The 19590-nt window shown below is 60.9% G+C and overlaps 2 protein-coding genes and 1 long non-coding RNA gene across 7 annotated transcripts; 1 reads left to right on the forward strand and 2 right to left on the reverse strand.

Moving 5' to 3' along the window:
- Positions 1-1340: 1340 nt before the first annotated feature.
- On the reverse strand, positions 1341-3202 carry LOC136157894 (uncharacterized). Its single transcript, XR_010661286.1, has 3 exons — positions 3081-3202; positions 2249-2341; positions 1341-1675 (listed from the first exon to the last, which is right to left on the reverse strand). It is a non-coding gene; the product is annotated as an uncharacterized lncRNA (long non-coding RNA).
- Positions 3203-3293: 91 nt separating this feature from the next.
- Positions 3294-9496, forward strand: RGS19 (regulator of G protein signaling 19). Of its 4 annotated transcripts, XM_065919655.1 has the most exons (7): positions 3332-3421; positions 3864-4001; positions 6548-6654; positions 6861-6982; positions 8246-8320; positions 8399-8639; positions 8713-9496. In XM_065919655.1, exons 3-7 carry the CDS (start codon positions 6625-6627, stop codon positions 8902-8904), a joined length of 660 nt encoding a protein of 219 aa, XP_065775727.1. In that variant the 5' UTR covers positions 3332-3421; positions 3864-4001; positions 6548-6624; the 3' UTR covers positions 8905-9496. The 4 variants fall into 4 exon arrangements, with proteins under 4 accessions (XP_065775728.1, XP_065775727.1, XP_065775731.1 ...); XM_065919656.1 differs by lacking the exon at positions 3864-4001 and having other exon boundaries at positions 3294-3421; XM_065919659.1 differs by lacking the exons at positions 3864-4001; positions 6548-6654 and having other exon boundaries at positions 3339-3421.
- An 830-nt stretch (positions 9497-10326) lies between these two features.
- On the reverse strand, positions 10327-17702 carry TCEA2 (transcription elongation factor A2). 2 transcript variants are annotated; one of them, XM_065921591.1, is made up of 10 exons: positions 17475-17702; positions 14684-14746; positions 14269-14374; positions 13472-13562; positions 12317-12447; positions 12059-12115; positions 11567-11721; positions 11350-11493; positions 10707-10778; positions 10327-10523 (listed from the first exon to the last, which is right to left on the reverse strand). In XM_065921591.1, exons 1-10 carry the CDS (start codon positions 17544-17546, stop codon positions 10515-10517), a joined length of 900 nt encoding a protein of 299 aa, XP_065777663.1. In that variant the 5' UTR covers positions 17547-17702; the 3' UTR covers positions 10327-10514. The 2 variants fall into 2 exon arrangements, with proteins under 2 accessions (XP_065777663.1, XP_065777662.1); XM_065921590.1 differs by having other exon boundaries at positions 11350-11496.
- Between the last annotated feature and the right edge of the window lie 1888 nt (positions 17703-19590).

A 19590-nucleotide genomic window follows, 5' to 3' on the forward strand; every position in this document is an offset into this window, starting at 1 on the left:
GATTAACAGCGGGCAGGGACATCCCTAACCCCCCAAATCCCATGCTGCCCCCAGCAGCCAACCTGGTGCCCTGTTAATTCGTGGGGGTCTCCAGTCTGGCTGTGCCAGGAAGAAGAGCCTGGCTGGGCAAGCGTTGCAACCCCAGAAGTGAGGGCAACCTCAGGGAGAAAGCAGGACCCCTAGACCACAGGCCATTCCATCAGAGGGTCAGAGAGGAAGCTGATGTTCTGGGCAGGAGAGTGACTGCAAGAGCCAACGCTGGCCTTCTGACAAGAGTCAATGCTGGCCTTCGGACAGTCAGCTCTGTCTAGGAGGGTCTTCAGAAGACAGGGAGACTGGGGAAGGGGAGATCTCTTAAGGCAGACCTCTGCTTCTTATTGAGTCACTCAGTCGGGTCAGACTCTTTGCAACCCTGTGGACTGCAGCACGCCAGGCTCTTCTGTCCTCCACCATCTCCATGAGTTTGCTCAAATTCATGTCCATTGAGTCACCCAGACAGAAAGTCACCTTCGATTTTCCTTTCCATCCTGATAGTCCCTCTCTGCCCCTTTGATTCCCCCTTACTGGAACACACACACAGAGGACAGGAAGGACACCACTCCTGTCCCACTCTGACAAACCCACATCCTGCAAAACCTCTGGATTCCAAAAGAACATCCTTAGTTTCTGGACAGATTTCCCCTTCAAGAATTTACTTCTCTCCCCAACACAGACTCTTTGCAGAGCCTGGGATTTCTCTTAGCCGGCTCTCCTTTCTCCTCCTCCTCGGCAGTCCAGCGGGTTATCACAGAGGTGGGGGCCTCACACAAGGCCATCCCCTGCCAGAAGGCTCCAGCAGAGTCACCAGCCTACAGCAGAGAACTGGTCCTAGAGGGGTGCATCCTCTACCAGCAGAGGCCAGAGCCTCTGAGATCAGAGGCTCAGAGGTCAGCAAGGATTTCTGTTCAATGGCAGCCAGTGCCCTCCCTGACCGGGCACAGGATGGGGACCAAAACCCTCTGTGTCCCCAGCAATCACTACCCCCACACAGGACACCTGGCCAGTTCTGAGCTGTTGCACCCTTGGCCTTGATCCAAGCCAGTACTGTGTGTGGAGCTGAAGTCTGGAAGCTCTGGGAGAGATGAGGGAGCTCTCTACAGGAGGGTAGGCAGAGAGAATAAGGAACAAGGGAGAGAGGGTGACTTGGGCATGGGACAGAGCACCGTCTCTGTCCCAGAGCAACAGCCACTTACCTGCTGATATGTGCAAGATGTCAGCTGGCCCTGGCTGCCCTGGGTAAGCTCCCTGAGATCTGAACCCCAGCATTCCATCTCTGGGGGAAGTGTCAAGCACTGGAATGATTTCATCTGTTTAGTAACAGCACATTTTACTTCATCATTCCTCTGAGCCTCCATTTCTTTGTCTTTAAAAAGGAAACCTTAATGACCTCACATGGCACCATGGCCCCAGGTGAGTTCTCCGTAAGAGAGGGGTCATTCTAAACAGGCAGGCACTGAAGAGCAGAGGACGAGAGAGGTGCACACAGCCCTAAGGAGCCTTCACAGACAGCTCTGCACCAGGTGGGGGCTGGCACAGGGGGTACCCTTTGATCACCCCACCAGGGAGGCGGCCTTGGTCTGGAGAGAACATCTCGGAAAGGGGCCGAGGACATTGCTGCAGGGCCTGGAGGAGGCTTCTGCAATGAGAAAGCAAAGCATGCAAGCCACAACCCAATGACTGGAGGCTATAAGAGATCGGGGTGGGGGGGATCCCCAGGGCTGGGAGCACATGCTCTAGACAGAGGGTCCTGGGTTCAAATCCCACCCCCAGTGTTACCCCAGGAGAGAAGTATGCCGACCCCCACCACATCCAGCTGCCCCACACGTCTCAGGATGCGGGTGGAGATGCCATGTCAAGCATCATAGCATGAGCATGGCTGTGTGAGCCGGACCAAGTGTTGGCCCATCTTTGAAGGCCTTACCTCCTGGGGCTGTTATCTAGGCTAAATAAAAAGGAGCCACCTCTCATCTGGGAAGGCTTCTGGCCTCTGCTCCGGCCCGGCCAGCCTGTCTACACCGCAGCCTCTGGACACACAGCATAAGAGGCTCCCCAGCCTGCAGGGCCTCTCCCTCCTCCCTGGCCTTGGCCTGCACTCTCTGCAGCTCAGCTGTGCCTAGTTGCTGCTGGCTCCAGTTCTATCCTTTGCCAAGCAAGATGCAGGTCTGAAACACCCACTCTCTGCGCTGAGATTCTCCTTAGCCCTCCTCACCTCTCACCCAGTCTGCAAGTCCATTTCTTGTCTGCTCCGCGGCTGGTCTGTCCTGCCCACTGCCAGGTCCCAAGGCTGACATGTAGAGAACACCTAAACATTTGCAGGATAAAGACAGTATGTAAACTCTCCCCTTCCCTTTATATCCCCAAGAGTGCTGAAACACGTGAGCACATACAACTTTGTGCAACTGGAAGGCACTTTGTGAGCAGGCCCGGGGACCAAGGGACAGGAGCTGTACGCGCTCTGATGCTCGGGGACACAGACACTGCAGACCACTTCCAGAGCAGGGTCAGGGCCGTCCAAACACGGGCCCACAGTATGCTGGGATAAGGAATTTAACTCACATCTGTACCGAGTCATAAAATACGAGATTTAGCCAAAGAGAAGACACAGGCATTCCTGGCAGAGGAGAGGGTGTGGCTTTAAACTTTAGAACATCTTGGGGTAACTGGAGGGGTTGAAAGGGACTCTGCCGGCCACGCGGACAGGGACTTCGGCGACCCCGGATAAAAGAACCATTTCCCACCGCCCCCCCCCCCCGCTCCGCCCCCCACAACAGTGGCGCTGCAGCCTAGGAACCGCCTTCCTTGAGAAGGCCCTACAGCACGGTGACTGACAGCACGCCCTTAACCGTGTTTCACAGCTAAGGATACTCAGTGCCAGAGAGCCAAGCGACGGCCCGGGAGTGACCACGGGGTCCAGTCCTTTCCAGCCGCCTCTCCCTTCCTCAAGAGGGGCAAGTAGCCTATGGAGCCGCCCCCTTCCACCCCCCCACCCCCATAACGGCAACGCTGGACTGGCCCGGCCACACCCCCAGCTGCCGCAGTACCACTTCAGCCGCTCCGGGAGCCAGAGGCCCCAGCATCAGCACCTCATCTCCGCGGGCCACTCTAAGCGACAATGGGGACCCATGCGCCGCGCCGAAGCGCGCGGAGCGGTGGGGAGGGGGCGGGTGGGGCGCAGAGCCGGCAGAGCTCGGGGCGGGGCGCGCCGGGCGGGGCGGGCCGGGCAGGGCACCTCCCCGCGCGAGGAAGTCCCGGCCCCGCGCTTTGGGGAAGTGCGGCCGAGGCGCCTGCGCATTGCAGCCTGCGCCCGCTCCCCGACGATCCGGCCGGACCTCGGAGCGCGCGGGCCGGCGGCTGAGGCGCGAGCGGCTCGGGAGCGCGGCCGGTGAGTGCGCGCGCGCGGCGCCCAGGACGGCGGCCCTGCCCCTCCGGCCCGGGGCCCGTGGGCTGTGCGGGGCGGGAGCTTCGGAAACCGGCGCCCAGATCCGCGCCCCAAGGACTCCCGCCGCGGGGTCCACGTGGACCCTGGGCCGCGGCGGGACTGGATTCCGTCCCCGCGCGTGGGGGAGGGGGCGTTGCAAGCGGGTTCCCCTTTTTCTGCAGCTTAAAGCCTGGGGAAGTGATTGCTCAAAGTGGGGGGGGGGGCCGGAAGAACCCAGGTTTCCGCGTCTCCCGTCCCCCCTTCAGCCTGGTGGGGAGGGGCCGAGGCGGGACACCCGTACTGCCCCCGCCCCCACCCTGCTGGATCTGGCAGCCACTCATCCCCGCCAGTCGGAGGGGAGGCGCTGCGCCCCCGGCCCGAGCTGATCGGGGGCTTCTGGCGCCAGCCTCGCTCCAGAACGCGCAGGAGGACCTCCTGCCGTCTGACTTGAGTCCTGCTGCTGCAGTGCACGCCCCTTCGGCAGCCAGGGTGGGGCCCAGAACGACCTGGCCCCTCCCGCCCCCACCTCGCCTTTGGGTCGCTGGTGAGTGGGGCGCGTGGCGAGTTCCTTGAGGGTAGGGTGGGGGCGTCAGAGGCCGGAGAAAGGGGCAGACTTCCCCAGGCCAGACCCTATTAGCTGAGAGAGGGAGAGAGAGAAGTGGGTTGCCCCTGCCATTGCAGAGGTGGGCTGGGGCGAGGGTCACCAGGGCTAGGAAGATTGGCCTGCCTTGGAGCCGCTAGGCTGGGACTTCCCTACCAGCCCAGTGGTGGAGGGGCGGGGGCGAAGCAGACAGGAAAGGTGCTGAGGAGGATGAGAAGAGAATGGACCCCCTCTGGCAACCCCCCTCACAAAGGTTATGGCATTTTTTCCTGGGATTGTCACATTTTCTTATTCTTTTTTTGGACTGGGCGGGCTTGGGGACGTTCTTTTTCCTTCTGTGGAGCAGAGCAGCAGCTGTTCCCGAGGGAACCTCTGTCCCCAGAGGCCAGACTTACTGCCCGTCCAGCTTCTCCCATCCCATATCTAGGGGCCAAAGCCTGGATGGGGCTGGGGAAGGGGAAGGAACCCCCTTCCACATGCCCGGATGAGGAGCAGGAGCCCTGATTCTGATCCTGTACCCCCACCAGGAGAGAGAGCAGATGCCCCAGAGGCATAAGTGGTCCCAGCCGGCCTGGGGATGGTGCAGGGAGCCAGGTCCAGGGGTGGGCGACAAGGTCCAGGGCCTACAACCAGGGCAGAGGGGCGGCCTCTCCCCCTCTCTGCCACAAACTCGGCCCCCAGCACCTGGGCGCTGCACTCTCAGGCAGGTCCCCTCCTCCAGTTCAGAGATGATTTGGAGAAGGCAGGCTAGGGAGTTTAATCTTCAGGGAGCTAGGGGGCGGTGGGGGGGAATTGGGGCCCTGCCCCCACTCACAGTGGGTGGAGATGCAGAGGAGGAAGAGCCGCTCTGCCTGGGGAAGTCACAGCCCGACTGGGGTACAGCTACCAGACCTCAGAGGTTGCCACACCCCTTCCTTTCCCTAGAAACTTGACCCCTGCGGGAAGGCAAGCTGTGGGGCTGCTGTTTCCCCATCTTGTCTGTTTGCTGGAAGCTTGATGGTCCACCTTCCCATGATCCAGGGGAAGCCAGGCAGGCGACCAAGGGCCAAGACCCCATGGACCCCTACGCCTGGCCCCCAGATCTGGGTCAGGGCAGGGGCCTCTGCATGCTCAGACTCTGGTGCCCTCAGCGTGCATGTCTCGGGCTGTCACCTCTGGGCACCAGCACCTGCCCAGGAGACGGGACGCCGGGGTTGCCCAGCCTGTGACCGCCCTGGGGCCCGTCCTGCAACATCGTTTTCCTCTCCTGCCATCGCAGACCCCAAGAGGCCAACTGAACCAAACAGGCACTGAAAGGCCAAAGCTGAGGAATGGGGGGCAGCAGAGAGAATGTTCATTTAATGAGAAAATAAAGTGAAACCAAGTCGTGAGCCTCTCGCGGCGGGGTTTCAGAAGGTCCGCGCCCCAGACACGCCAGGGGCCGCCCCCGGCCCCGGGGGAGGGGGCGGGATGCCTCACCTGGGCCGAGGTGGGGGTGGGGTGAGGGCAGGTGGGAAGGCGTTCAAAACAGCCTCCTGGAGCCTGATTGGCCGCCCCGCGCCTCGGTCCCCGCGTTCCCAACAGGGGCCGCTTATCCGGGTGGGACTGGGCACCCCCCGCACGCCCGCACTGCGGAAGGGGAAGGTGCGCCCCGATGCCGCTCCGAGCGGAAGGGACCCCGCGGCTCCTACCAGCCCGGGAGCAAGACGCGCCACCGCCTGCCTGCGGCAAGGCCTGGGGCCGCAGCGGTTTCCGCAGCCTGGGGGTGGGGAGGGGAAGGGAGGCTGGGAGACCCGGAGGTGCCAGTCGAAGGTTGGGTGCGGGAGCGAAGGTTGGGTGCGGAGCCAGCGTCTGGGCTGAGAAGGCGGCGGTACCTGGTGACTCTCAGCCCTCCTCACCCGTTCCTGCTGCACTGTCCGCACCCTCAGGACGTCCTGCCACAACCCCAAGTCCTACTCCAGGGCTCCGTGCCACAGGCCTGGTCTGCTCCCTCTGCGGAGTCCCTGGGAGCAGGCAGGGGGTCCTCCAAGGCCCAGCAGCCCTTCCGAACTCCTGGTGGGAAGCAACCTCCCCACCTCCCACCACCCATCCCCTGGAAAACCTGGGATGGAGGGAGCTGGGATGAAGGTTCCGAATGTCCACCATCACCCCTGAAAGCCTCAGACTCTGGGGGCCTGCAGCCCCCTGGGAGGGGCCAGGAGCCGGAAACCAAGAAAGAGGAACCCCTGCTTCCGGCTTCCCAGGGAGCAAGCAGATGGGGGTGTCCCAGAACCTCCTGTGGAGATCTTATCTGGGGTCGCCTCCTTCCTGATCCCTATCCCCTCACAACTGCGGTGTAGACTAGAGTGGGGGTTGGGCCTGGGCAGAGTAGTCTGGAGGTGGGAGGCCGGGGAGAGCCCGTGGGGGTGGGGGGCCAGGGAGGCAGGTAGGGAGAGACTCAGAATGCCTGGCGGGGTGCAGGCCAGGGCGGGTGTCAGGTTCTCAGTGAGAACCCCGACCTCTCTTCTCAGACCCCCAGGCTGTGGTGACAGGAACAGGTGTCCTGGAACAGGCACCGCGGAGCCCTGGCAACCTCCTCCACCCATCCATGCCCACCCCACCTGAGGCTGAGAAGCAGGTGGGCTGCCTCCACCCTGGCCTCTGCCCCTTGGGGGGTGGGGGCTGAGGGCATGACTAGGAGTTCAGAGACCCTTGGACATCTGGGAGGCCACAAGCATCATAGCCCTGGGAGTGAGCATGGCCTCCAGTGGGCAGTTGGGGCTGGAAAACGGGTGGTAACCATGGGCTCTGCCTGGAGGCTGAGGCAGCCCTGTCTTCCCCCAGCAAACAGGGCCAGAGGAGGCGGACCAGCCCCCCTCGATGTCCAGTCATGATGCGGCCCCCCCGGCTCCCCCCAGGCGAAACCCCTGCTGCTTGTGCTGGTGCTGCTGTTGCAGTTGCTCTTGGTATGTGGGCCTGGGGATGCTTGATGTGCCTGGTGGGGAGGGGGCGCTTAGCAGACCTAGAATCCAGGACCCTGCTCCTTAGCCCTTAGGAGGCTTTTGAGGCATCACCTCCAAGTAGGGTACCCCTCCACCCACAGCACTTATCCAGGGGCTTGGTGACCAGTAGTCAGTGCAGGTGGTATCCACATGCAGGCACCTGGCGTGCATGCATGTGTGTGTATGTATCTACTATAAGCTAGCTGTGTCTGTGTTTTCTGCTCTAAGCTGGGGGGGGGGGGGTGTCTCCTGTAACATGCAGGCACCTGGCGTGCATGTGTGTTTGCGTCTCTGCTGTAAGCTGGGGGGTGGGGGCGGTGTCTGTCTTGTCTGTCTGTCTGTCTCTGTAAGCTGGCCCAGACTAGCCCTGGGGACTAAAACAGAACAAGACAAAAGCAGGTCCTACAGACCGTCAGGTGGAGGGGCTTTGAGCAGAGACTTGGCCCTGGGACAGTCCGTGGGTGGGGGCAGGCATGGAGCCTCCAGGGGTGAACTAGTTTCTAGGCACCTAGGGAACCTGTTGGGGCTTTTGTGCCTTGCAGAGGCATATGGCCCTTTGCAGGTTTTCAGTCTTTGGCTGTTGAGTGGACAGCGCTGAGGGGACCCAAGTGGGGATCAGCTGACCAGTGAACAACTGAGACGTGAGCCCAGGCCTGAAACAGAGAAACTGCCTGGGGTTAGAGATGGGAGGCCATGAACTGTTAGGAGCAACTTAGCCTTTGCCTGTAGGGACCAGGAGAGGAGTTTGGCATCTGAAAGGTGGGGGTAAGGAGGGAACTGAGTTCTGTCCAAGCCCTGAGTCTGAGATGTCCTTAGCCGTGTCAGTGATCCTAGTGAGAGGTCTGGCTGGAGGTGTGGACTTGGAAGCCATCACTGATGCTGCGCTCAGAGCTAAGGAGGGAAGCAGATCCCCTGGGGAGAGTCAGAGGTCAGACACACGGGCTGGGCTTTCACCACATCAGTGGGGTTTGCAGGAAAAAGCAGCGAGGGTCTAGGTCAGGCCAGAGAGGGAGGGAGGCTGACACCTGGGGCCTGTGAAACCCGGAAGGCAAGAAGACGGTCCCAGGGTGGAACCAAAGGCTGGGAAAGAAGCAGACCCACCTGCGACGGGTTCACCTGTGTGTTGAGAGCCCCGAGGCCTCCTGCTCGTACTAACACCTGTGTGCGGAGTGTCCTGCATGCATACGTGTGCCTGGAGGACAGTGCCACCGTCCCCTCTGCCCGCAGGAACGAAGAGCGGCGGCGGGCCTGGCGAGCCTCGCGGGAGAGCAGGCTGCAGCCCCTTCCCAGCTGCGAAGTCTGGTGAGTCTGGCCTTGGGGCTCTGCGCGGGAGGGGGCGGAGCCTGACGCGGCCAGCTGATGCCCGGATGCCCCCCGCAGCGCCACGCCAACGCCAACCCCAGAAGAGGTGCGGAGCTGGGCGCAGTCCTTCGACAAGCTGATGCACAGCCCCGCGGGTCGCAGTGTATTCCGGGAGTTCCTGCGCACGGAGTACAGCGAGGAGAACATGCTCTTCTGGCTAGCCTGCGAGGAGCTCAAGGCCGAGGCCAACCAGCACGTGGTGGACGAGAAGGCCCGGCTCATCTACGAGGACTATGTGTCCATCCTGTCCCCCAAGGAGGTGCGCCGCGCCGGGCCCAGGGTGGGAGGGTGGGGGCGCCTCCGCGCCCCTGACCATGGCCCCTGTCCCGCAGGTGAGCCTGGACTCCCGGGTGCGGGAGGGCATCAACAAGAAGATGCAGGAGCCGTCGGCGCACACGTTCGATGACGCACAGCTGCAGATTTACACGCTGATGCACCGAGACTCCTACCCCCGCTTCCTCAGCTCCCCCGCCTACCGCGCCCTGCTGCTCCAGGGAGCCTCCCAGTCCTCCAGCGAGGCCTAGGCTGCCCACGTGGCCGCCCAGATGTGGGACGCCTCCCGCGGCAGAGACTCCTTTCACGAGAGCGCTTCAGCAGGTGTCAGGCACACCCACCGGGCCCAGCACCCTGGGGTGGTCCCAGGCAAAAGTGCCAGGTGCAGTGCCAGAGGCCCCTTCCCCACCCGGGGGATGCAGTGTCCCTGGGTCCGGCTGAGAGGCAGGCGTGAGTGCCTTTCTTGAATCAACCTTTCTTGAATCAACCACCCCCTGCCTCTGGCCACGGAGCCCTCCTGCTGGGGTTCCCACGTGGGGAAAGGAGGTACCCTCCCTGGAAGCATCCTGGAGCCACAAACCTCACAGGGTCCCTGGGAAACCCTTTCGTGGAGAGCAGACCTTCTGTTTAGTTCTATAACACAAGGAGACCTCTGCCTGGAGCCGTCTGCACCCTGCGATCAGACTGAGGACCTCAGAACTAGGCTCAAGGCAGCAGGACCTGATTTCTCTTTTATATGATCATTGAGTTTAAACCAGGAAACATGGCACTGTGTGTCTTATCAAAAAAAGAAAATGTTTTCATATTTAACTCCGCTCCTCTTATTCCCAAAATAGAATCTTATTATTGAAGATATTTTTAAAGCAAAAGTCTTTCCTCTCTGAGAGGAAGAGGAGTTGTCTGGGACCCCCAGCAGGGGCGGAGCCCTGCCCAGTGCAGGGACCAGGTGCTCAGCCCTCCCCGTTTGAGGGCCTGTGATCAGGCAAGTGCAGCCCCCAAGGCACCTTGCCATCAAAGCAAGAGGCACTGGCCAGGTCCTCGGCAGGCAGGGTCCCTGCCAGGTATCAAAGACTGTCTCCAGAGACTGGGCCAGCTGGGGCAGGACACTGACACGGTGACCTCTCTGAGAACCTGGGTGCCAGGCAGTGGCACCTATACTGTGTCAGAGGCCCCACAAGGCACAGGCTTGCCACTCTGATCCCTGAATTTCCAGTTGGTAAAGCAATTCAGAGCTGCACCGGGGCCCAGGACCCTCATCAGGGGTCCACCCCCATTCACACTGCCTCCACGAGCAGTGGGGCAGGGACATCCTGAAGGGTTGCAGGCAGGCACAGCTGTGGGCCCAGATTTCGCCTCCCTGCATGATCCCTGGACCCTGAGCTGCAGTACCTAGAGAGGTCATGAGACCCTGGGTCCTCTGTGCACCCAAGACCCCTCCCACCAGACATTCATGCTATGCATGCCCAGCCCTGCCCCCCATGGGCACACACTGGCTCTTTGCTCCAGGGCTGTCCCACCGGGCCAAGCCTGTGTCACCTGGTCCCAGGGAGATGGCCTGTTCCCTCAGCAGTGGGGAGGGTGGGGTGACAGACCAGAAGTGAGGGGATGGGGACCCAGCTTGAAGCCCAAGCTTGTGCATGGCCCACCAGGACCAATGGCTAGGGACAAAACAGTGGCAAAAAGAAACATTTAATGATTTGAGGGGAAAGGTGCGCTGCAGGTAGGACAGGGGCAGGGTGTGCTGCCTTCTGAGGGCAGGTTTCCAAGAAGCTGTGTCTGTTATCTGTCGGCAGAGGATGGGGAAAGGGCACTGGCAGGCAGAGGCCACGGCCCAAGGCTGCAGGCACACGTGCACAAGGGCTCAGCAGAACTGTAAGAAACAGACAAGAGGCAGCCGCCATATGGCCTGCAGGACCGCAGAGGGCAGGAGGCAGGGCTGGGGTCTCCATCCACCACCGTTACAGCTCCCGAGAGCCTGGCTGGCATGGCCATCCCCAATTTCACACTTCAAACCACCACCTCCAAAAACAGGACGGCCTGAGCTCACCCCTACCTTCCAGCGGTTCCCACACTCGTTGCAGACAACGAAGGTGGTCATGGGCTCATCAGAGCTGCGGGTCTGCACCTGTGGGGGGGGGCCGTGATGGTGGGGTACCCAGCCCCAGGGCCTCAGTCACTGGCAGCTTGAGGCCCTGGGAGCAGGACTTCCCTGGAGTCACAACCTAGGGAGCACCCCCTACATCCTCAGGCAGGACTGGCCTCATGACACCTTGGTCCTCTTGGATGACCTGGGCTAAGCCTACCCAGCAACCCCAACCTTGGGGCCACCCCAACTGCTTTCTGCTTACAGAGCCCCCTGACATCTCTTGGGGCCCCATCAGTGTCTACCTCCATGACTCAGTGTATTCCCACTGCCACTACCGGGCACCCACCTGCCAGCAACGACACAGTTGGGCCAGGCCCCCCCAACTTTAGTGACCCAGAGCACGCTATACCCACCACCGAAGGCTGCTTACTGGGGACCTCGGCAAGGAGGAGGCCCCAAGGGTGACAGCAACTTCTAACCCCATCGGAGGCTAAAGTCAGACCCAAACCTCAGCATCTCTCACACAGCGCACCCCACGTGCGCCCACGCAAGTGGGACCCACCTGTCAGAGAAAGGGCAAGGCGGGGCCCCAGAGGTGGCCAGCACTTACCTGTGTGTAGGTGCAGTTCTTCTTTCTGCACTTGCCGCAGGTAAACAGGTCCGTCTGGGTGCCACCCGTGCGTGCCATCTGGTGCTCGCGGATGGCCTCCTTGGTCATGGCCTTGCGGATCTCCTTCAGCTCATCGCTAGCCATCTCCTAGGGCAAGGGGCACATGCTTAGCCTGCGGCCCCCCAGGGGCAGCCCCCTGCGCCCCTGGTAGGCTCACCTCTGAGGTCATGACAGCGATCTGCTGGGGTGTGATGGCGCCACACAGCACATTGCGCCGCAGGCCGGGGTTCTTGGCATCCTTGAGGTTGGAGAGGCGGCTCCGCACGCGGTTCTTGTACTTCATGTCTGTGTTTCCCACGTCCCGGAAGATACGTGCGGGCGTTTAAGGATCTGTGCCAAGGTCAACGCCCTGCCCTCCAACCCGTCCCTGGGATAGTGAGGGCCTCTCTGTGGGGACTGTGTCAGAAAAGCCAGCAACACGGGTTCTAGACACTGACACATTCCTGGCTGAGGCCCAACTGCAGGCACAGGGTCTGGGACCCAAGTCCACTGCAGGCGCGGTCAGACCCCATAGGGTCTAGGAGGGCCCCCAACTGCCCAACTCCCTGTCCAGGGGACCACGCAGTGGCCGCCAAGGGAACTGGGCCTTAACCCTGTGACCCCCAGAAACTTCAGCCCACCCAGCGCCCAGCCCCCATACAAAGGATATATTCTTCGATCTGACCCGCCAGGCACTCGCAGTCTGCACCAATGGCCACGTGGTCATCTGTAAGAAGGAGCCCTGGCCAATTGCCTGCCAGCTCCACTCCCAACGCCTCAACCTGTGTGGGATCCCCGCCCCCAAGGGCAGCAGCAACCAGTTGGATTCAGGCCTCTGCAGCCAGGCAGGGCCCAGGCCTGGGAATAGAATGTGTGTCAGGAGCCAAGACCCTGAGGTGTGCTATATGGCCCCAACCCAAGCACTCACGGTCTGTCTGCAGGGCAGCAGTCAGCATCTCACGACACTTGGTTCGCACAGCGTCACAGGTGACTGGCACCGGGGGAAACGTGGTGATCCTTGGTGTCGAGGGTGTCCTGGGCAGCTCTGGCCTCTTGCGGCTGGAGAGAGGCCCGCTCGGGCCACATGCACCCCCATGAGATGCAGTCCCCAGAAAAGCCAGCGTCACAGTCACGATGCCCCCAGACCTCATCTGCTCCACTCTGACAGCAGCCCACAACCCTGCCCATCTGCAGTCAGCTCCAGCGTGTCCATGCAGTCCAGCCAGAGGCAGTGAGGCTCACTGGGTGGGGTACAATCCCAGATGGGGTCTCTGCCTCAGGGAGGCCTGTAACATGGGGCCACAGTGCCCAATGCAGACTGCCAGGTGGGGCTAGGGGTCATCAAAGACCTGGTACCACTACACAGGCAGCCCTACCCCTCGCAGGTCTGGGCACCCCCTGTATCCAGCCAGCCCTCCTCTCACACCCCTACATCTCATGACCCCATGATCTCTATGGAAGTCAGTGGAAGCAGGCAGCTTCCTGGAGGAAAAACAACACATGCAGGTGGGCGGATGAGCCCATGTCTCTACAAGGCCATGCCATGGTTTCAGGGTCAGCTTTTCCTGGCCCTTGGCCACTGCTGCCCAGTGAGGTCAAGAGCACAGCTGCCTCTCAGCCACAGCCACCACCAGGGCAGCAGAGAGGCCTCATGGCTCCAGAACCTGCATCACACCACAGGCTGGGGCATCCCCAGGGAAGGAGGGACTGGCATCAACAGACACCAGGCCAAGGGGGATATCCAGAACTGGCCAGTGAGAACCACCCCTGGACTGGGCCTGGAGCCGGGGATGAGAGCAGCAGGCTCCCCCAGGCCTGCTCAAGGTGTGTGTCAGCCATGTGCAGCCAGGCAGACTCCGCCTCCCCTCAGATGCTGGGGTCTGAAAAAACCCAGAGGAGTCTCTAAGGGGTCAGTGTGCAGCAAGAGGCTAACCCCAGGGAGAGTCCCTTCCAAGAAGCAGGAAGGACCAATGTGTTTTGGGGACCTCAGCTCCCCCGCCCCAGGGCTCCCAGAACTCAGCACCTTGGTCTGCCGAGAAAGCGGGGCCGTGGAGGGGAGGCATGTGCCTTCTGGAAGCGCTACCTGGGGTCCTGGGCCTCGGAGGCCTCCTTGGAGGACGACGTGGGCAGAGACCCGCCCCTCCTCCGCTCCCTGGCTTTGGCGTCTGAAGCATCTACAGGTGCCAGGAAAGAAGGAAGGGCTGGCCGGGAGAAGGCAGACCAGGAGGGCAGCGCAGGGCCAGCGAGGAGGGCAGACCACCACCAAGGCATAGCCCCAGCCCTCGGACCCTGCCTCCAACCCCAGCTTCCTGCTAACGACCAGGGTCCTCTCTCCCCAGCCAAGGAAGTTCCTGGAAAGGCCTCCTAAGTACAGCAACTCTCCGCAGAGTGACAGCCCCCAGAGATGGAGCCCAGGACATGCAGCTCTCTTTCCTGAGGATTTGGACAGAGCCCAGGAAGAGCTGGGAAGGGAGGGGCACCTCGGGGTCCAGTGGTGGCATCCCAGTCACCCCACTTCTTCTGAGTGGCTGCAGACCACCCCCCATCCTCCTCTTAACCCCATGTCCTTCCTACCTGTTCCTCCTCCACCTCCCCTCCAAGCTCTCCTCCCTCAGGTCCGGGGCTGCTCCCTGGCTGCCCTGACACTTTCCCACATGACCTCCCCTAGCTCTGTCAGGTCCCCCTCCAGGGCTCAGAGCAGCCCCCCTCCACCTCTCCCCTCCCTCCTCATGGAGCCCCTCTCCTCCTGGTGCTTCCTAGACTGGTCACTCCCTGCTCCAGGACAGCACGGCCAGCACCCTACCCAGTGGTACCCAGCGAGGGGCCAGAGTCTTGGGTGCCCCTTGCCCCCGAACTCAGCCCAGGCTGCTTGACCCGTACCCAGGAGCTTCTTCCAGGACTTGATGAGGGACTTGGCTAGTGTGACGACCTCCTCGTCCGAGCTCTGCTTCCGCAGGGCATTGACGGACATGCCAACACGGGTGGACTGCAAGGCAAGCGGCCAGGCTGGGGGCAGCGGGCAAACCCTCCCCACAGACCCACGGTGACTCCCACAGGGCAAGGCTGGGGACCAGTGAGGGGAGGTGGCGCCCTTCCTGAGGGTGACCATTCCATCTGCACAAGCCTCAGTGAGGGACACCGTTGGTTTCTCTTGAATGCCCATTCCTATCTCATGGAGCAACAGAGAAAGGCAGGGACCATTTCCTCAGGGGCAAGGATTCATGCCAACCGAGGGCAGGGCAGGGGCAGGAAGCCCTGCCAGATGCTGGGAGCTGGGGGGCTCACGGGGCCCTACCTGCAGCAGATGCAGTGTGACAGGCATGGCCTTCAGCTCCCGCAGCAGGTCCATGGCTCCCTCCTGGAAGAAGGGAGGACCCACATAAATGACTCTCAGCTCTTGGTGGGCGAGCCCACCTCATCCTACACATGAGGGTTGGGGGAACAAACACAGGCAGTGACAATCTGGAGACCCACCTGGGTCAGATGCCCCGGGAACGCAGGCACAATAAGAGAAGCGGCTTTGCACTTAATCCCAACCCACCACCACAGGGCCAACAGGGGAAAGGGCTACAGCCCTCCCTGGCAGGGGCGCCACACTAGGAAGAAACACAGCCCTGAGAAGTGCCCACTCCTGCCTGGTCCCATGTCCCCTACCTACGTAACTCTGGCAGCCTCTCCTGGGCGCCCCTTGCTGAGGCCAAGACCTCAGGGGCCCCTGCTCTCCTCACATGAACCCCCACACCCTACTCACTCCCTCCAACCGTGTCACCTCGCCTGGCCCAACAGAGCTGTCTCCCTTCTCTGACCAGCACTCTCGCCCACGTCTGCTTCCTCCAAGGCGCACACATGAGCCACATGACACCACGGCAGACAGCTCCCTGGGGCCCTTCAGGACCTCTGGCCCTGCAGCTTCCACCACCAGCCACCCACCTGCCCCCATCTCCTCGTAGAGCTCTGCTGAAACCACAGCTCTGTAGTGAGGGGGAGGCCTTGCACCACCCCACCCGCTCTGGGCTTTGCCGTCCTCCACAGAAGCCTCAGGGAAGCCACCAGTGAGGTTTCACGTGTGTGTGTCTCTCTGAGGACATGGGGGAGGCAGCCACCCAAGGCAGCCTAGCTGTGGGAGGGGCACAGCCTGCGCCTCCCCAGCCTGGATGGCATCTCTGCTCAGGTTGCAGCCTCCCCCTCATCACCCCTGCAGAGTCCAGCCCCGTGGTAAGCTCCTCACAGGGGACAAATGGTCCCCAGAGACAAGGGCACAGTGCAACTCAGCAATCATCTTCCCCAAAATGGAGCCCCAGGCTGCAGGAGACCAGCTTGCTGATGCCTCCAGGGAGGCATAAAACAGGATTCCCAGTCGTGACCCCCTGCTCCCCAAAGGGCCTTGAAGGCACTAGGACCCACCAGAAGTCTCTGCTGGCTCTCACTCACCAGTCCATGGTGCCTCAAACCTCCTCACGCCCTTCCCAGTCCACATCTGTCCCCCCTCCTCATTTTCCCCTGGGCTGCCATCCACGCGGCGCACCACCTAGGTGTCCCCTCCTTTAGCCCTGCCTTGCCCCACCCAGTCCCCCGTGGGTCCCATGACCCATCTCTGCCCCGACCTGGGGGGCATTTGTTTCGTCTCCTCTGGGGAAAGCAACTTTTTTCTCTTGGCATCTCTGGAAACAGCCATAGATGTTCCTACATCCCTGCTCTGGGCTGCCCACCACCTCCCAGGGGTGTGAACATTGTGCAGGGTTTGGGGATGAGGCAGTGTTGTTGCTTGATGGATGAATGATAGCATGGGAACCAGGCCCCTTCACCGCCTGGGTGGAGAACCCTGTCCAAAGACCAACTCAACCATGCTCAGCCCAAAAGCCAGCCCCAAACCTTCAGTGAAGGCACACAGCCCTGGGGTGGTTGGGCAGGCATCTTAAGCCCCGAGCTGAACCTCCCCCACAGCTCCCACTACCACTCGCCCACCCCAAGAGCTGAGTCTGGGGAAAGAGCAGATTTTGTTTATTGAGCCTCTCTAGGAGCAGCAGGACCCCCTCCACCCCTAGAGGCAGGTACCACCCACCAAAGATGCTTCCTGTGAGCATAGGCAGGTGACCTAGGCCCAACTGAGAGGGGCCTGGAACTGGAGGCCCATCTGCTAGCCCCTCAATTTTTCCCAAAGGTTCACTGGCCTAGGGACAACGGAGGACCAGCCCCACAGCGAGCATGGCCAGCTGGAGTCTGCCGCCCCGCGATTCCCAGGGCAGACTCAGGGCCTCCTAGGGCTCTTTCCAGAGGTGCCTACGCATTTACCCACTCCCCAGGAGCTGCTGGCTGAGCCATGGCTATGGAAGGGAAAGAATTTATTAGGGCAACCTGGTTCTTGGGCGACTGAACAGACAAGGAAAGAAAAGGCCTTCCCACCCAAGAAAGCCCTCTGGCCGGCTGGCTGGAGAAATGAGACGTCGGGGCCGCCGCAGCCCCAGACCAGGCAGAGGCAAGGGAGGCGCCACAGCTCCAGGGAACAAGGGGTCCAATCTCACACTCCAAACTCTTGAAGGCGGAGAAAGGATGTGGGAGACATAAGGTGGGACAGAGGGCTCTGAGTCGGGGTGGGCCTTGGCGGGGAGTTCTGGGGGACTGCGAGGATGCCCAGGATGGGGAGGAGAAAGGCCAAGGCGGCGGGCGGCCAGTCAGGGCTGTACAGGCCCGGACTTCAGCGAGGCCTGGAGAGGCGGGGCCGAGGAGGGTCTCCGCCAGCCCGGCCTCCCGAGGGGGTCTGGAGTGAGGGGTGGAAGCGGGCGAATCCCAGGCCTGCGGGGTCTCAGCCTGACAGTTGGGGTCTGAGTCCAAAGCGGGTGGTTCCCGGGACAAGGTCCAGGTCGGATGGCGGCCTCTGCCGTGGGTGCGAGGTGAAGGGTAGGGCTGGCCCAGAATGGGGGTCTCGGCCTCTGGCGGGGGTCTCCCCGCGTCCTGAGAGTCTCTGCCAGGGCGGAGCCTCGTCCTGCCCTTCGAATGGTCACCGCGACCCTGACGGGGGCTCGGCAGGCTCGGCGGGGGCTCGGCGGGGCGGGGGTCCCGGGGTCCTGACGGCCCGCGCCCCTCACCGCGCTCTTCTTGGTCACCATCTTGTCCAGCCTCCGGGCGATCCGCGCTATCTCCTCCTCCTTGCCCATCATCGCCTCGGGGGCAGCGCCCCCAGCGCCCGCCGTGCCAGCCTCAGCCTCCCGGCCCGGACCCCGACCACGGCCGCCGCAGCCTCCCGCACCCTCCGCAGTAGACGCAGCCCCGCCACGGGCGGGAGACCCTCCGTTCAAACCCCCGGCCCCCGCGACGCCCCGCTGCATCTTGGGACATGTAGTTCCCACTCCCGCGCACCCTGCGCGAGCCCGCCCCGCTCTCGACCACAACTCCCAGGAGCCAGGTAGGCGCGCAAGGCATCCAGGGAAGTGTAGTTCTGACGCAGGCCGCCGCCCGAGGCCTGCGGGACAGGAGGACTGTCTCACTAGCACACGCGCTGGCCGGTTAGTCGGCGGAGGGCGCTGCGGCAGCGCGGGACCCGGCCGTGCGTAAGGGCCGCAGCTCCGAACGCTGCACTTTCCTCCGGACACCGCGCGGTGGCGACTCGGGTCCGACTGCAAGAAGCCGCTAAGGCACGCTGGGGTCGGTTCCCTCCCCACCGCTTGAGCCCTCCTTCGCCACCTTCTTCAGTCCGGGGCCCACTGCCCGATCCCAGTCCTGCGCGGACCCCCTGAGCGCTCTGGTTAGAATTGTGGTCTCGGGAACCCTGGAGGCCTCAGTCAATCAGATCAGTCGCTCAGTCCTGTCCGACTCTTTGCGACCCAATGGACTGCAGCACGGCAGCCTCCCTGTCCATCACCAACTCCCAGAGTTTACCCAAACTCATGTCCATTGAGTCGGTGATGCCATCCAACCATCTCATCCTCTGTCGTCCCCTTCTCCCGCCTTCAATCTTTCCCAGCATCAGGGTCTTTTCAAGTGAGTCAATTCTTCACATCAGGTGGCCAAACTATTGGAATTTCAGTTTCAGCATCAGTCCTTCCAATGAATATTCAGGACCGATTTCCTTTAGGATTGACTAGTTGGATCTCCTTGCAGTCAAGGGACTCTCAAGAGTCTTCTCCAACACCACAGTTCAAAAGCATCAGTTCTTCAGTGATCAGCTTTCTTTATAGTCCAACTCTCACATCCATACATCACTACTAGAAAAACCATAGCTTTGACTAGACGGACCTTTGTTGGCAAAGTAATGTCTCTGCTTTTTAATATGCTGTCTAGGTTGGTCCTAACTTTTCTTTCAAGGAGCAAGCGTCTTTTAATTTCATGGCTGCAGTCACCATCTGCAATGATTTTGGAGCCCAAAAAAATAAAGTCTCTCACTGGTTCCCCATCTATTTGCCATAAAGTGATGGAACCAGATGCCATGATCTTACGTTTTCTGAATGTTGAGTTTTAAGCCAACTTTTTCACACTCCTCTTTCAATTTCATCAAGAGGCTCTTTAGTTCTTCACTTTGTTCCATAGAGCGGTGTCATCTGCATATCTGAGGTTATTGATATTTCTCCCAGCAATCTTCATTACAGTTTGTGTTTCATCCAGCCCAGCATTTCTCATGATGCACTCTGCATATAAGTTAAATAAGCAGGGTGACAATATACAGCCTTGACGTACTCCTTTCCCTATTTGGAACCAGTCTGTTGTTCCATGTCCAGTTCTAACTGTTGCTTCCTGACCTGCATACAGATTTCTCAAGAGGCAGGTCAGGTGGTCTAGTATTCCCATCTCTTGAAGAATTTTCCACAGTTTGTTGTGATCCACACAAAGTCTTTGGCATAGTCAATAATGCAGAAATAGATGTTTTCTGGAACTCTCTTGCTTTTTCGATGATCCAGCGGATGTTGGCAATTTGATCTCTGGTTCTCTACCTTTTCTAAATCCAGCTTGAACATCTGGAAGTTCACGGTTCACGTACTGGTGAAGCCTGGCTTGGAGAATTTTGAGCATTACTTTAGTAGAGTGTGAGATGAGTGCAATTGTGCAGTAGTTTGAGCATTCTTGATTGAAGCTGAAATTCCAATACTTTGGCCACTTGATGTGAAGAGCTGACTCATCTGAAAAGACCCTGATGCTGGGGAAAACTGAGCGTGGGAGAAGGGGACGACAGAGGATGAGAGGGTTGGATGGCATCACCGACTCAATGGA

Source organism: Muntiacus reevesi, chromosome 2, assembly GCF_963930625.1.
Source record: "Muntiacus reevesi chromosome 2, mMunRee1.1, whole genome shotgun sequence".
In the NCBI taxonomy this organism is placed as follows: domain Eukaryota; kingdom Metazoa; phylum Chordata; class Mammalia; order Artiodactyla; family Cervidae; genus Muntiacus; species Muntiacus reevesi.

Coding starts and splice junctions, on each gene's coding strand:
- RGS19 (XM_065919656.1), top strand. CDS start 6,625: ATGCCCACCCCACCTGAGGCTGAGAAGCAG. Junction 6,983..8,245: donor TGCTGTTGCAGTTGCTCTTG/GTATGTGGGCCT, acceptor CTCTGCCCGCAG/GAACGAAGAGCGGCGGCGGG. Junction 8,321..8,398: donor CTTCCCAGCTGCGAAGTCTG/GTGAGTCTGGCC, acceptor TGCCCCCCGCAG/CGCCACGCCAACGCCAACCC.
- TCEA2 (XM_065921590.1), bottom strand. CDS start 17,546: ATGATGGGCAAGGAGGAGGAGATAGCGCGGATCGCCCGGAGGCTGGAC. Junction 14,747..17,474: donor TGGTGACCAAGAAGAGCGCG/GTGAGGGGCGCG, acceptor CCCTTCTTCCAG/GAGGGAGCCATGGACCTGCT. Junction 10,779..11,349: donor AGAACTGCACCTACACACAG/GTAAGTGCTGGC, acceptor CCCCCCCCACAG/GTGCAGACCCGCAGCTCTGA.